This window comes from Megalopta genalis, chromosome 14 (genome assembly GCF_051020955.1).
Source record: "Megalopta genalis isolate 19385.01 chromosome 14, iyMegGena1_principal, whole genome shotgun sequence".
NCBI lineage: Eukaryota > Metazoa > Arthropoda > Insecta > Hymenoptera > Halictidae > Megalopta > Megalopta genalis.
The window spans coordinates 6372201-6385881 of NC_135026.1; the positions used below are offsets into that span (position 1 = coordinate 6372201).

The 13681-nt window shown below is 35.6% G+C and overlaps 1 protein-coding gene across 1 annotated transcript in view; it reads left to right on the forward strand.

Moving 5' to 3' along the window:
- The window catches only part of LOC117225812 (uncharacterized), a 728572-nt gene that overhangs the window by 699427 nt on the left and 15464 nt on the right, over nt 1–13681 (forward strand). The window contains exon 6 of the mRNA XM_033479588.2: nt 3250–3461. Within this exon, the coding sequence (XP_033335479.1) occupies nt 3250–3461 (212 nt within the window). The remainder of the gene's footprint in view (nt 1–3249; nt 3462–13681) is intronic.

The window sequence follows — 13681 nt, forward strand, 5'->3', positions numbered from 1 at the left end:
TTTGGAAAATATCTCAAATGAATTGTTCGAATATAATTTTATTTGGATAATATATCGAATGAATTGTTTGAATATAATCTTATTTGGATAATGTATTGAATAAGTTTTTCAAATAAAATTCTATTCGTACAATATATCAAATAAATTCTTCGAATAAAATTCTATTCGTACAATATATCGAATAAATTCTTCGAATAAAATTCTATTCGTACAATATATCGAATAAATTCTTCGAATAAAATTTAATTCGTACAATATATCGAATAAGTTCTTCGAATAAAATTTAATTCGTACAATATATCAAATATATTCTTCGAATAAAATTTTATTCGGATAATATATCGAATAAATACTTCGAATAATATTATATCCGAACAACATTTCGAATAGTATCAACGAGAAGAAAAGGCAATGAAATGCAGACAACCGTTCCCTTTGTTAAGGGTGTCGATGAAGAAGTTGATTAATAGCTATATTATTCATGCTGCGAAAGTTCTTTTAATTATTGCTACGCGGTTGCGCCTAAGCTACCGTAATCTCTCGCCGTTCTTCTGCGGAACGGGGCCCGTTTATAAATCACCGGCTTTTTCGCCGAAACATTTTACGCGTGTCGGTTATGCATATTCATGCGTCACCTGCGGGGAAACACCGATGCTTAATTACCGTTTGAAATCAGGTGAGTATTTACGCGCGAGGCCATTACAATTTTTAAAGACTCGCCGGGAAAAAGCGCCGCTCGATTCGGCTTCTCGGTTTTCGTAATTAGTCTGCGGATCCGCAGTTTCTTCTTACGCGAGAAATAAGAAGAATAAGAAAAATAAAGAAAATAGGAAAAGTAAGACAAATAGGAAAATTAAAAAATAAGGAAAATAAGAAAAATAGAGAATGTAAAATAACTAAAGAAAAAATAAGAGAATAGGAAAATGGGTAAAATAATAAAAACAGAAAAAATGAAAGAATAAGAAAAATAAAGAAAATAAGAAAAATCAGGAAAATAAGAAAATAGGAAAATGGGAAAATAAAAAAGTAAGAAAAATAAAGAAAATAAGAAAATAGGAAAATAAAAAAGTAAGAAAAATAAAGAAAATAAGAAAATAGGAAAATAAAAAAATTAGAAAAATAAAGAAAATAAGAAAAATAAAGCAAGAAAAATCAGAAAAATGATAAAATAGGAAAATAGGAAAATAAGAAATATAGAGAAAGTAAGAAAACTAAAAAAAATAAGAAAATAGGAAAATAGGTAAAATAATAAAAATAGAGAAAATGAAAAGAATAAGAAAAATGAAGAAAATAAGAAAAATAAAGAAAACAAGAAAAAGAAAAGAAAAGAAAATAATTCTAGAAAATTTTGTACGGTAAATCGGAACTTCAAAACGCACGTGTTCGTTTAAAATTACGTAAACGTTGCAAATGCATGAAGATCTAACGATCCAGTTCCTCGATGTTTTGAATTTCAATTTGAAATTGAAAATATTTCGAATCTGCTTCGGAAAGTAGTGAAAAAAGGCGAGGATCTCGGTGGCAACGTCCGAGACACGGCTACCGGAGCGGGTTAGAGGCCGTTGTACACCGGTTGTTCGGCTCGGTCGTGGCCCGTGCAGAAAAAAACCGGGGAAGATACGTCGAAACCGAGTCGATCAATCTTATCTCGGCGCCCGGCGAAACTCGTTCCGCGGCCAAATTCGTACGCGAGCCGTGTCGACGCGTGCAGCCGATTGTCCCTCGGAGCGGATCGCTGTTCAAGGATAATTTAGGGTATTGAACGTGACTCCGGCCGGCCGGCCGGCCCGTTGACTGGAGCAAGAAGGCCCTCCGCCGTGGACGCTGCGCTTCGATATCATCGCGAAATTTAAGGTGGTGCACTGCGATCACAATGTTACATTTATGTCGAAAGAGTGATTCGCAAGAGATGTGCGAAATCGGTAATAGTACAGGTGAAGGGACATCGAAATGAGGTGGATTTTTATGTATGATGGTCAAGAACGTCGTTCTGAGCAAGTCGATCGGTTTTAATTTTCGAGATATTCGATATAACTTGGATCTAGTCGGAATTAATTTCTTATTAATGAAGTCTATCATGATTGCACTGTTACAAAAGTGTATCATAATTGCACTATTACAAAAGTGAATCATAATTGCACTATTACAAAAGTGAATCATAATTGCACTATTACAGAAGTGTACCATAATTGCACTATTATAAAAGTGAATCATAATTGCACTATTACAGAAGTGTATCATAATTGCACTATTATAAAAGTGTATCATAATTGCACTATTACAAAAGTGAATAATAATTGCACTATTACATAAGTATATCATAATTGCACTATTACAAAAGTGTATCATAATTACATTATTACAGAAGTGTATCATAATTGCACTATTACAAAAGTGTATCATAATTGCTCTATTACAAAAATGTATCATAATTGCACTGCTACAAAAGGGTATCATAATTACACTATTCCGAAAGTCTATCATAATTATACTATTGCAAAAGTGTATATAAATTACAGTATGAAATAAATGTATCATAATTGCACTATTACAAGAGTGTAGCATAATTACACTATGAAAAGAAATGTGTCATGATTACACTATTATAAACGTGTGTCATGATTGTAGTACTACAAAAATGTTTACAAATTACAATATTGAAGAAATGTGTATCACAATTGCACTATTACAAAAGTATATCATAATTACACTATTAAGAGAAATGAATCATAATTGCACTATTACAAAAATGTATCACAATTACTCTTATTAAAAAAGTGCATCATAATTGCACCCTTACAAAATTGTATCAATTACAGAAGTGTATTATAGTTGCGCTATTACAAAATTGTATCACAATTACACTATTAACAAAACGAATCTCAATTACACTATTAAAAAGATGTATCACAATTACACTTTGTAGAAAAGTGTATCATAATTGCACCATTACAAAATTCTATCAATTACAAAAGTGTATTATAGTTTCATTATTACAAAATTGTATCAATTACAAAAATGTATCATAATTACACCATCAAGAAAACATGTCATAATTACACTGTATTATTACACTGTATTACACTGTATTACTGTATTATTATACTTACATACACACACACACACACACACACACAAAATTATACCATTACAAAAGTCTACAAAAATTACACAATTACAAAACTGTATCATAATAACACCATTGGGCATAGCGTATCAGTAAATTGTACAACCGCTTCATGGTTACAGGGTGTTCCATAAACGTCCCGCACTGGCAACCGGAATCGGGATCGGCGGCAGAGGCAACGCTGGAGTCGGCGGCAACGGTGGGAATTTGGGGGTTGACAGCGAGTGCGGCGACGCGTTGAAGAGACGCAAGGTTCACAGATGCGACGTGGCAGGCTGTGATAAAGTGTACACGAAGAGCTCCCACCTGAAGGCTCACAAGAGAACCCACACTGGTAAGTTCGCGCGACTTTTATTGTTAGCCGTGAATCGGTATTGAACTCCGAGTTCCGTGCATTTATTAGAAAAATTAGTAATCATCAAATGGAAAACGGTGAACACGTTAAAAGAATTTGGAAACACTGTCTTTATTAAACTGGTAGATTACTGAACTATCTTCTATAAAAATCGGCAGTCCAAATGTTTTCCGACACTGGTACATATTAAGAATTTATTTTATGTGTTTCGAAGTGAATTTACATTGATACATATATTATATGTTAATATATTAATGTTAATATACATTAATATTTTAATATCAATCGTTATATTGATATATGAGTATCAATATATATATTGATATCAATATATGAATATCAATATATACATCGTTATATTAATATATGAATATCAATCTATATTGTTATATTGATATATGAATATCAATTAATATCGTTATATTGATATATTAATATCAATCTGTATTGTTATATTAACATATTAATATCAATTTATATTGTTATATTAATATATTGATATAGCTTGATATTAATATATTCGTACCAATCTATATTGTTATATAAATATATTAATATCAAGCTATATCAGTATATTAATATATCAATATCAATATATATTGTTATATTAATATATGAATATCAATCTATATTGTTATATTAATATATTAATATCAATCTATAATGTTATATCAATATATGAATATCAATACATATATCGTTATATTAATATAAATATATATATATATATGTTGCTGTATTAATATATTATCAATCTATATTGTTATATTAATATCCAATGACTTTAATTTAATTCATACAAATGATATAATATAATAAAATTCCCATAATTAATATATTAATGCGTAATATATCAATATGTATTATTATTAATATATTAACATTAATATATCACTGTATGTTATTACTAATATATTAATACATAATATATCAACAAATATTGATACATTAATGTATTAATATATTAACATATTCTAAACGACTATAATGATATATTATGTAATAATCCATAATTTAGTATAATTCACGAGTGCTTCGCTTGGCAAAGTGTTCACAGCGACCCGAATGGAAACGGATACATACAATCGAGTGTTTCCAAAAAGTTTCCTCTCGCCGGCGATTTCGCACGGGCTGTAACTAGCCCATCAAGGTTTCGCAAACGACATTAACGTCCGCAGATAACGCAGACCCGCAATTACAGGTATCCCCGTATCCACTAAAGGCTCCGCTAATTGCCGAACCAGCATCTCGAGACGATCGACTATTTGCCGCGCGGCGTTTTACACGCGGTTCAGTTTCCGCGGGCTCCGGGCGGGCTGATACGCGAGAACGGCAACAGGAAATTCCCGTTTTTGTTCGCGCCGTAGCCCGAACGTGCTTTCACGGTCATTAAAAGATCTTCCCACGTTAACCAGACGGAGACAGAGCGTCATTAACGGATGCGCGTTTCGCGCTTCTCCGATTCGGCCGACGAGAACGATGATATCTTCTTTCTCTGTTCTAATATAGCAGAAGAGAAGCGACGATTGTGCCTATGGTGTTCGATTCACCGTTTCGAGTTTCACCGTTTAGAAATCTCATGAGGATTTTATACAAAAATCGTACGAATTTTCGCCGACTTGAAAGAAAGAGACCAATATAGCGCGACGGTCCTTTTCTCAAAAAGTTGGCCAAAATGCTAGGAAAAAAGAAGCAATGACGCGGCTTCGTCCAAAATCAACTACAATACGGTACAGTTTATGCAAAATTAGTAGCAGTTTATGTCATCGTTTCGCTCGAGTCGCGCAATTTCGAAAAATACGACGTCCTGAAATTCGGCGAATTCTCGCAGAGACGGGTGGATCCACTTCGCGCTTACGAATTTTTATCTCGGCAACCATCGGTCGTATTCGAGTGAACCTTTTTTCATTTGATTGCGGAAGGTCTGTTTTATCGCAGCGATATTTTTATCTGCTTGAAAAATCGCCGCCGCGGCACCGAGAATTATAAACAAATCCGAGACGTCGCTTCGACGTAAATCGGTAAAATTCGATGCGACAATTATTTCCGAGCAGAAAAAATATCTGCTCATTCTTCGACGATGTATCCAAGCGTTTGCGAAGCGCGGAGTCGATAGGTTGATCGTAGGCGATTTAAAGAAAGTTGCACCATCGGCGTTGCCTTCCCCGAAAAAGTTGAAGAAATTGAAAAATTCGAAGAAAGCGACGCTCGTGGTCGAATAGCGATTCGAATTGTTGCATTTTCAGTAATCTGTTCGATTGAACCGGTCCTCGAAATCGTCGAGCACCGATTTCCAAAAGAATCCGCCGAAATTCTCACTTTTGGCCAGCTATTTGGGAAAACGAACCGTTGCGCGCGGTGTGCGGCGCGGATCGAGCCGCCAGCCGGCCATAAGTCATCGTCGGGCCGGGCAAACGCGGAGGCGGGAGAACGCGATTCACGGAATTTTTCAACAGGATTCGGTGTTTCCTCGCGGCGTGCCAGGCGCGCTCGTGGGACCTTTTTGCCGTGTCGAAGGTCGCAGGTCGCCGGGGCCCGGCCGAGAGGCCCCCATAGAAATTCGATAATGCGACGGCGGTGACGCCGGAATACCATCCGTCGGGAATGCATTTTTAGGCGGGACGTTTTCATAGAGCTGGCCGGCCATTTATTATCGCCTCGCGGAGGAACCTGAAAGAGGTCACACCGTTCCGTTCCTAGCGCCATACACGGCCGGACCGTGCGTGCGTACGTACGTACGTACGAAGCGTTGAAGAAGAAGCCACGAAGAATTTCCGGTGGATAGGCGTACAGTGCCTCTTCGTGAAGGCATCGCCGTCGACGAGAGTGCAGAGGCGGCGGGGAGAGGGCGTGGTCGTGAGAACCAGGATCTTTTGTCTGGTCCATGGCTGAACCGAGCCGGCGTGTGACCGGGGTGCTCAACCACCAGCTTTTCGCAATTTTGGCACTGGTTTTCGTCGAGCGGCTTCATGTCGTCCGCTGCAGTAATTGCTGATAGCTCGGATTTTACGCGAAGACGGACAATTTGGGAAGAGAAGTTACGATTACCCGAGCGTCGCGGTTTGTTCTTATAGTTCTTGGCAGTCGATAACTAGGATAACTATATCTATATAATTTATATAATAACTATAACTATAATAGCCATAACTATAATCTATAATAATTATAACTATATCTGTATAATAACTATACCTATAACTATATAATAACTATAACTATATCTATATAATAAATATAACTATATCTATGTAATAACTATAACTATATCTATATAATAACTATATCTATGTAATAACTATAACTATATCTATATAATAACTATAACTATATCTATGTAATAACTATAACTATATCTATATAATAACTATAACTATATCTATATAATAACTATATCTATGTAATAACTATAACTATATCTATATAATAACTATAACTATATCTATGTAATAACTGTAATCATATCTCCACTTCCCAAATTGTCCATTTTTGTGTACAATCCAAACGACAATTAGGAAGAATTTACTGTATATGAAAGAATTATACGGGGGCGAGAGGTCTTATTTAGTTCTAAATTAGATCTGACTTAAGTTTTTATAAAAATAAACGAGAAGAAACATTGTTCTAATTCCAAGAAACGATAAACATTGAATGCTAGGTCTTGATTAAGTCCTAGTTAGTTCTTATTTAATTTTAGATTAAATCTGACTTATGTTTCTATAAAAACAAACCATAAGAAATTTTGTTCTAGTTCCCAGAAACAATAGACATTGAATGCTAGGTCTGGATTAAGTCTTAGTTAGATCTTAGTTAGTTATAGATTAGGAGCAAGACTCGCATAATCGTATCTCCTCTTCCCAAATTGTCCACTTTTGTGCACAATCAGAGCGTCAATTAGGGAGGATTTATCGTATATGGAAGAATTATTCGGGGAGGGGGGAGCGTCTGGACTAGGTCTTAGTTATAAATTAAATCTGATTTAAGTTGTTATAAAAACAAACCAGAAGAAATTTTGTTCTAATTCCCAAAAACGATAAGCATTGAATGCTAGGTCTTGATTAAGTCTTAGTTAGGTCTTAGTTAGTTCTAGATTAGATCTGACTTAAATTTCTATAAAAATAAACAAGAAGAAATTTTCTACTAATGCCCAAAAACGACGGACATTGAATGCTAGGTCTGGATTAAGTCTTAGTTAGGTCTTGGTTAGTTTTAGATTAGATCTGGCTTAAGTTTCTATAGAAATAAACATGAAGAAATGTTGTTCTAGTTCCCACAGACGAGCAACATTGAATACTAGATCTGGATCAGGTCTTAGTTAAGTCTTAGTTTGGTCTTAGTTAGGTCTTAATCAGGTCTTAATTAGTTCTAATTAGATCTGGCTTAAGTGTCTATAGAAATAAACATGAACAAATTTTATTCCAGTTTGCAAAAACAACGGACATTGTATGCTAGGTATAGATTAGATCTTAACTAGGTCTTGGTTAGATCTTGGTTAGTTCTAGATTAGATCTGGTTTAAGTATCTGTAAAAACAAACGAGAAGAAATTTTGTTCTAATTCATAAAAACAATAGGCATTGAATGCTAGGTCTAGATTAGGTCTCAGTTAGGTATTAGTTAGTTCTATATTAAATCTGCTTTAAAAGTCTGGATTAGCTCTGTCTAACATTCCAATTCATATCGCTGCAATTTCAAATTTTTAGTAAAAAGATATTGGAAACCATAGAATATTTCCATATTTCCCTCAGATTTACTTCTAAAATCAATAGTAAAATGAGGCATTCTCGAAAGGAAAAAAAGATGAAGAAAAATGATTGCAAAATAATCAGAATTGAGCGAAGCCGCTGAACGAAACAAATACCAGAAAATGATGACGCTGTTGTTCGTACCGTGGCAGCGGCCCCCTTTTTGCGGAAACACGTATCTGATCCGCTCGGTTTATGCCGTCAGAGATTTTTTAAAGCATGCCCGTTGTTTCCTACGTTTAATTGCCGTCGGCGGTCTTTACGCTTTTCTTTTCCTGGAAGTCGAGGTTATACGACCGGCACCGTTTAAAAACTTCATGAAAACCCCGATAACGATCATGCGTACATGTCGATGAGCTGCCTGGTCCGGTCGCGGTGGGGTCACAGGTCGCGATTTTATTTCCTGCTGCAGACGTGGTTCGCGAAATCGAGCGACCGCGCGGGATCATTGTACTCAATTTTTCGATGGCGAAAAATGTTCTGTAAATATACACAGCATATTAAATACAGTATGACGGAAAATTTCACTTTCGCGGCAGCATTTAGAATAAATTTTTCGAACAAATATTCTGACGCTAGAACAGTTTTTATATATTATAATTTTTTTTTTATTTAAATATTATGTATAATATAAAAATATAATATACACACATGTATATAATATATATATTAATATTATTATATATATATATATATATATATATATATATTACATTAAATATTATATATATTATATATTATATATTATATTAAACATTATATATATTAAATATTACATATATATTATTTTTATTTTCATTTTATTTATTTTTAAAAATATTACTATAATAACATGAGTAACATTATTAGACAAACAGTAACGAAAATGGATCGTTCGATCAATTACACACACACACACGACTGTGATGCATTCCAGTCTCGGAATAAATGCCCCCTTTCTCCGAATCTATCGTGAGTACATTACACCTGGTCTCTAAATGGGAAACCGCAGCGTTGGCAGTGATTTCTCGACACGTCAGACCGTAGCCAGATCTGCCATCGACGTCAACCGGTGTCGTAGACCGCGAAACTTTCGCTCTAATAATTGTTTCAACGACTGTGCAAGCACGGCCTCGCCGAAGAGTACTTGTATCCGTCATTCTAACGTCGCGGCATAATGCGGGGGCACGGGGATATCTACGCGCGGGCGTAGATACCGGCACTCGCGATGTGGGAAATGCCAATTCATTGATTACTATTATTTCTGCCGTTCCGCGGCGTATAAATCGTACGCGGATCGTGCACGATGCACGAACGGGTCCCCGTTGGGGAAGCCTTGGAAGAAGAAGCTGTGTGGAATTTGTCTCGCGTGAAAAATTTATATATTGTTCTGAAAGGTCGCTCTGGGAGTCGCTGCTCGCGGAAGCAATTCTCGCAGTTGCAGTCCTTGCTATTTCTAGCCAGTGTATAAAATTTGATGATTAAAAACAATAAAAGAGATATAACAATTTTGAATTTAAAATGCACAGCAACAGGGTGAATCGTGTTGCATGGTGGCTGCTTAAAATTCGGTCACTGGGAGGATCGGTTAATCGAGAGCCTGTATTATAAAATTCACGTCTATACTATACACATTTATGAGATAAATTCAATTAAATTAAAATAAAACAAAATAAAATCAAATAGAATAGAATAGAATAGAATAGAATTGAATTGAATAGAATTGAATAGAATTGAATAAAATTGAGTAAAATCTAGTAGAATTGAATAGAATTGAATAAAATTGAGTAAAATTGAATTGAATACAGTTGAATAGAATTGAATAAAATTGAATAGACTTTAATAAAATTGAGTAAAATTGAATAGAATTGAGTTGAATTGAATAAAATTGAATAGAATTTAATAAAATTGAGTAGAATTGAATACAATTGAATAGAATTTAATAAAATTGAGTAAAATTCGATAGAATTGAGTTGAATTGAGTAGAATTGAATAAATTAAGTAAAATTGAATAGAATTGAGTTTAATTGAGTAGAATTGAATAGAATTGAGTACAATTGAGTAAAATTGAGTACACTTGAGTAGAATTGAGTAGAATTGAATAGAATTGAATAAAATTGAATACAATTGAGTAGAATTGGATTAAAATAAGATAAGATAAAATAACATAAAATTAAATTAAATTAAATATAATTAAATAAAAGTAAAATGAAATTAAATAAAATTAATTAAATTTCTTTCATTAACAACGGTTACTATAGCGAAGAAAAATTGCAACACACTCGTAATGGTTAATCCAAACAGAAATCGTTTAAATTAATGGCATTAACTCTTTACTGGTTCGAACGATTTCTTTTCGTTTATCTGTCGGCCGACTCGGTGGCAATGGCCAGCGAAAAGGCGCCGCGCCGCGGCACGCCGGTGGCGCTGTAAAGAGCCTACGATCCGCGTGCGGCGTTTACCATAACCTCGGCAATATTTCGCCCCGCGCGGCCCGGTACAATGTAGCTTCCGATGTTGGTGGCGTGTGTTCGAAAGATTCATGGTATCGAAAGCGGCAGCACGGCGGGCCGCTATTACTCCATTATACAGTTCGCGAGCGGCGCGATATAAATTCGATGCAAATTCTACCGTGCGAGCCGTGAGAATCATCAATCATGGTTAGCAAGCTGGATTCGGAGTATTCGGTGCGTTAGTTACATTAAGAATGGCGGCCGTTCCGAGATCCCGTATCGCGGATGCGTGATTCTGGGCCTCTTCCCCTCCCCTATTCCCCCACTCCCCCGCCCCTTCGCGGCGGAACGATGTAACAGACCTCGTGTTTTTAATTTCCCGAGTCGATTCGAGCTGCTAAACAATTTTCGCGATGCCAAGGTTATTTTTATTAATAATAATAAAATAATTAATATATAATATTAATATTATAATTAATAATATATAATAATAATATAATAATTAATAATATATAATAATAATATAATTGAACGGCGAAAAGCGACGAAATTCGGTGGAAATTACTAAAATCGCTGTAGAACGTTTAAAAATCACTCTTTTTGGATGATTTGAACGCCAAAATCACCGATTTAACTTTTTCTATCTGATTCAGTAATGTAAATTCAAGTCAAACATCGTCAAACAAAAATAAACGCGAAAAGAGCAAGAAAATGTGTTAAAAGTTGCAATAAAAAGTTTAAACAAAAGATTTTTCAGGCGTAACCACCGTCATCTTGTAGAAAAAATAAAAACGCACAGACATACGCAAAGCAAAGCGAACTATGCATTTTCAATCGCAAGAAAAATGAAAAAAAGCGAGAGATCCAAACAGGCCGAAATCCTGACAAAAATCACTCAAAACGCTGTAAAACGCTCAAAAATCGCTCTTTTCGCACAATTCAAACGCCAAAATCACCGACATAACTTTCTCTATCTAATTCAGCAATGTAAATCCAAGTGAAATATCGTTAACCAAAAATAATCGCGAAAACGTTCGAAAAGAGTGCTAAAAGTTGCGATACAAAGTTTAAACGAAACTCCAACCGTCTCAGACCTCTCTGACCATGTAGAGGAACTGAGAATACAGAGACGTATGCAAAGACGACCGAGCGAAACGTGGCTCATTTCTCGCGAGCGATTTTTCAATGAGCGGCCGTTCGCGGGGCGCAGCGTCCCGAACGCGGAAACAGGCATAAAAGATCGCCGGTGTCGGGTTCGCGGGCCTCTCTCGTCCATGCATAAAACGGCGTCTTAATGGGACAAGAGTGGGACAACGCAGCGCACCGGAAGTCGGGGCGCGTTCGGCCGGCGCGTCGATACAAGTGGATTTCCCAGCGTTCACCATAGGCGGGGCGCGCATAGTATCGCGCCGGTGTGCGCCGCGCCGCGCCGTGCCGTGCGTTTATTCTCGGCTGTTATCAAGCCGAGCCCCTCTCGCACGGGGAACGGCGTGACAGCTGTCGCGGGTTCGAACGGCCACGGGATCCCTCAGAAAACTGCCTATCACTCTCCTCTATTGTATGCAAGTCACCGGAGCGTATTTCTCGGTCCCGGTGTTCTTGCACGACTCGCCGATGAAGAGCGGCGAGAGAGGCGGAAACCGGAGTATGAGAGCTCAGACCCTAAGCAAAGACTTTCAATCGCCGGCCCTCAGACAGGCTTTGCTGCCTGAAACGCGGCACGCGGGACATCGGGCCGCGTTTCAACGCCGGCGAAAAATCGTTTGACAAATCGTAGATCCTTTTTTTCCGACGTTATTTGCGGTGCTGGAGGCGTTACAGCTTTTCTTGGCGGCTTCAATAGGCAGGTTTTGCGGTTGTTAAATAATTAATTTTGTTGCCTTCTATTTTACTTATCTTCACTTTATTTATCCTGATTTTAGTTATTTTAATGTTATTTATTTCCATTTTGTTTAGTCTTATTTTATTTACCTTCATTTTATTCATCTATATTTTATTTATCTTTATTTCGTTTGTTTTCATTTTATTCATTTATATTTTATTCATCTTCATTTTATTCATCTATATTTTATTTATTTTCATTTTATTCATCTATATTTTATTTATCTTCATTTTATTTATTTTCATTTTATTCATCTATATTTTATTTATCTTCATTTTATTTATTTTCATTTTATTTACTTTTATTTGATGTATCTTCATTTTATTTATCATTATTCTATTTATTTTCATTTTATTAATGTACATTTTATTTACTTCTATTTTATTGACTTTAATTTTATTTACTTTTATTTTATTTATCTACACTTTATTTTGCTTCATTTTATTCGTGTACATTTTATTTATATTCATTTTATTTACTCTATTTTATTTATTTTAATTTTATTTCCTTTTATTTCCTTTTATTTTATTTTTCTTCATTTTATTTATGTATATTTTATTTACTTTTACTTTATTTACATGCATTTTATTTACTTCTATTTTATTTACTTTTATTTTATTTATTTCCATTTTATTTACTTTTATTTTATTGATTTTCATTTTATGAATTTTGTTCATTCTTGTGTCATTCCCTCACACTTTATCTTCATAATTCATTTGATTCACTCAACTGCATCGAGCTAATTTGCTGTAAAGAAACTGGTAGCAACTGGCAGTTGGTCAGCGAAACGTTTTATCAAATCCACGAGCAGTCGTAAACGTTCTGTTCCGAGAACGTATAAAGATAACCGTCGATTTTTGTCACGAGACGCCGGCTATTCAATCGCGATACATAAACGTAATCTCGCCGTAAACTACCGAATGTCTCCGACAGTTCTGAAAGCTCGGGCAGAGAATTGAGATTGCTTCCCCGCGAAATGAGCCGAGTGCCAGCACGAATTATGAAATTCGAACAGGTTAACGAAACGGCTCGAAAGATATCGATTATGGGAGAGCCGGACGAAACTGCGTCAAAGTACCGCTGATTCATGCTACGTCGTTCTCAATTAACGTCTATCGTTAACCCATTTCGCGGTTTGAACGTTC